The sequence below is a fragment of the Lactuca sativa genome, chromosome 7, assembly GCF_002870075.4.
Source record: "Lactuca sativa cultivar Salinas chromosome 7, Lsat_Salinas_v11, whole genome shotgun sequence".
Classification (NCBI taxonomy): Eukaryota; Viridiplantae; Streptophyta; class Magnoliopsida; order Asterales; family Asteraceae; genus Lactuca; species Lactuca sativa.
In genome coordinates, this window is record NC_056629.2 from 14,272,913 (window position 1) to 14,276,333 (window position 3,421).

General features: G+C 38.8%; 1 protein-coding gene across 1 annotated transcript; it reads left to right on the forward strand.

The window, feature by feature from the left end:
* The first annotated feature begins 1,839 nt into the window (after positions 1 to 1,839).
* LOC111906031 (uncharacterized) lies at positions 1,840 to 2,586 on the forward strand. Its single transcript, XM_023901773.1, has one exon. The coding sequence runs from the start codon at positions 1,840 to 1,842 to the stop codon at positions 2,584 to 2,586; it is 747 nt and encodes a 248-aa protein (XP_023757541.1).
* The last annotated feature ends 835 nt before the right edge of the window (positions 2,587 to 3,421 follow it).

Below are 3,421 nucleotides of genomic sequence, written 5' to 3' on the forward strand. Positions count from 1 at the left end.
ATAAAAATATGCTTTTTCCAAAACCTCAAAAATAAATTACACATCAATTAGCTCCTTCCTATTCTTTTCCATCTTTCCTTTTGTGACTATCTATATGACCAAAACTTAGGATTCTTTTATGCACAAATCAATTTTCATTGATAAATTGACCCGTTACAACTATATAATTGACTCTTTGATGGAGGGATGTCCTAATTTCTGTAGTAAAATATATGGTGTTATTTAGATTACTCAAATAAGCAAATAATTTTTTTCTTTGATATAATACATTGCAACATCCCGACTAAGCTTATGCCTAGATGAATTAATAATCACCCCCCCCCTCCAATTTGGCATTAAGTGCATTTGTATACTAAATAAATTCTTTATTTTCTATATATTTAAAGGGTATTCTGCCTACCACAAAGAAGTTTAGTATAACTTTTTAAATTTTAAGGTAATCATGCTTCTAAGTTGTCACTGCCCCTCCCCTAAGGTTTTTTTTCTTAAATTGCAAATTTCTTTGGTTTTTCATGTTTTTAGAGTCTTTTTGCACATAGATATGTGTTTTAACTAAACTAAAGGTATTGTTACGTGTTGCTTTTCAAAACTTCAATTGGTGTTTTACAGGAATTAGAGAATCTTTGTAGAATTTTTTTGAGGTGGTGATGTTTCTGATCATCGAATTACTTGGATTAGATGGGTTCAAGTTTTATCTAGTTTTGATAATGTCGGTCTTTCAATTGGTAGCTTGTCATCTTTTAATAATGTTTTATTGCAAAAATGGCATTGCCATTTCTTTAATGAATATGAGGCTGCATGGATTAAGCTTATACAAGCTATACATGGCGGTACCGGGGGTTTAGATGTCGTTAATGGATATAGTGTTACGAATGGTGTTTCGGCAAAACTAGTACGATCTATTCGAAAAATGCATGATATATGTGTTATTCCATTATCCACTTTACAAAAAAGAGGGGGAAAGGGAAATTCCATTATGTCCTGGAAGGATATTTGGGTTGGTCATCAACCTTTTGCTATTAGATTTGACCGGTTATACATACTTGATATTAGTCCTGATTGTTTTGTGTTTGATTGGTTTTATTATGAAAACTAGAATTGGACATGGAGAATGTTGGTTAGAGGGGGGAGGAAAGAAGAGCATCTTCAGAGAATGTTGGATGTATTATAGGGTGTTCAAGTTTTTGATTATCCTGATACATATTGGTGGAAATTAGATCCGTTAGGGAATTTCACTGTGCATTTGGCCAAATGTCATATTGATGATTGCATGTTAGTTAGTGGGGACTATCAAACACGGTGGTGTAAAATAGTCCCAAAGAGAGTCAATATTTTTATTTGGTGACTTTTACTTGATAGGCTCCCTACACGATTAAATCTATCAAATAAGGGGGTAGATCTACATTCGTTAATATGTCAGTGTGTGAATGTGTTACTAAAACAGCATGTCATCAGTTTTTTCTATGTGAAGTAGCGGAAGAAGTTTGGAAGTTGATGGATCGATGGTGTAATTGTTAGCAGATATATATATATATATATATATATATATATATATATATATATATATATATATATATATACTTGTATGTATGTTATTATTGTATCCATTTAGTTAGCCCAGTGTATCTCGGCCCATGTGGCCCTCCTTGTATTGTACTTATACTTTTACTGAATGTTATTAGGAATTGGGGAAAAATACCAATCTTCATGGTATCAGAGCGTATTGGGAATTAAACCCTAGCCGATCCTTCCATTCTGTCAGCATACCCTGTCGGCATATTCTATCCCTCCTTCTCCTCTTCTCTTCTACCTTCCGTCGACTTCTGTTCCTATCTAATCATGACCAGCGAAGAAAGCAGCCACTCTAAACCTACCCACCGTGCTTTCGGTATCACCAACATCAAGTCTTACGTTCCATTGATCTTAGACTTGTCAACTCGCAATTATGAAACCTGGAGTGACTTGTTTCAAACTCATTGCATCGCCTATGGCGTTGTTAACCACATTGATGACACATTTGACCCACCAAACAAACCTCCTACTGACCCGGGATGGCAACAGCTTGATTTTGTGGTCAAACTATGGATCTTTGGATCGATTTCTCAAAAGCTTATCTCATCTGCATACTCCACTAACGCCTCTGCATGCAAGGTCTGGCAGAATCTTCACTCCTTCTTCTATGATAATGTTGAATCAACTGCTATACAACTTGAAGCTGAATTAAGGATCATAACCTTGGGAGATCTATCTATCCATGACTACTGTGAGAATGTCAAGAGAATTGCAGACCTCCTGGAGGGACTTGGTGAAAAGGTTAAAGATAGAAACGTGGTTCTTCATGCTCTTAACGGGCTTCCATGCAAATATGATAATGTCGTCGGTATCATACGGTTCACCAAGCCTTTTCCCAAATTCTCTGAAATGCGGGCTATGTTAGCTGTGGAGGAAACACGCCTCTCCAGCACTCGTGTAATCAGCCCTTCTCATGAAAATAATGTTTCAGCTCCATCCTTGCTTCATTTTGGGTCTTCAAGCTCGAACCGTGGGGGTGGCGGGGGATCCACTCATGGAAACTTCAACAATTGACGGGGTGGTGGTGGCCACAACCAGCAGCGTCGCCGCCAGCAGTACCACAACCCACGCCAACAACCTGTTGGGTGGGTCTTCTACCCTCCACCAAACTCCATTCAGCAACATTGGACACCTGCATCATCGACACACCAGCAGTGGGCTGCCCCATCTCCCACCCAAAACCAACAACCATCCTGGACCAGATCAGCTCCCAACTCGTCCGGTATCCTCGGCAGCAGACTTGGACCGGTCCATTAGCAACCCTCCTCCAGCCCGCAAGCTCACCTTCATATTACCACTATGGATCAGCCTCCATGGACATTTCTCGGATTTGATTAGCCCACATCTCTTCCCAACTTGTTCAACACAATGTCTTTAAATGACCCTGGAAACAGTGGGTGGGTTATGGACACAGGAGAAACAGATCACGTTCATACCAATGCAGGTATACTCAACTCCATTAGTAATAATCATTACCCTCGTTCTATTTATGTCGATAACGGATTTGCAATATCTGTTGTGACATCAGGACATTCCAACTTTCCTATATCAAATATTTATCGTCCTCTTCATTTACAAAACGTCCTTATTACACCAAACATTATTAAAAACCTTATCTCCGTTCGCAAATTTACTACTAGTAACAATTGTTCTATAGATTTTGATCCTTACGGTTTTACCATTCTTGATTATCAGACACGACGACCTCTCATCCGTTGTGATTGTTTCGGGACCCTGTATCCAGTCACAAGTTCCACCAGTTATGTTTTTGTCTCCACATCTCCAACCACTTGGCATCAACGACTCGGTCACCACGACGATCAAGTCTTGAAGCATTTATCTTCTACTA

Coding starts and splice junctions, on each gene's coding strand:
- LOC111906031 (XM_023901773.1), top strand. CDS start 1,840: ATGACCAGCGAAGAAAGCAGCCACTCTAAACCTACCCACCGTGCTTTC.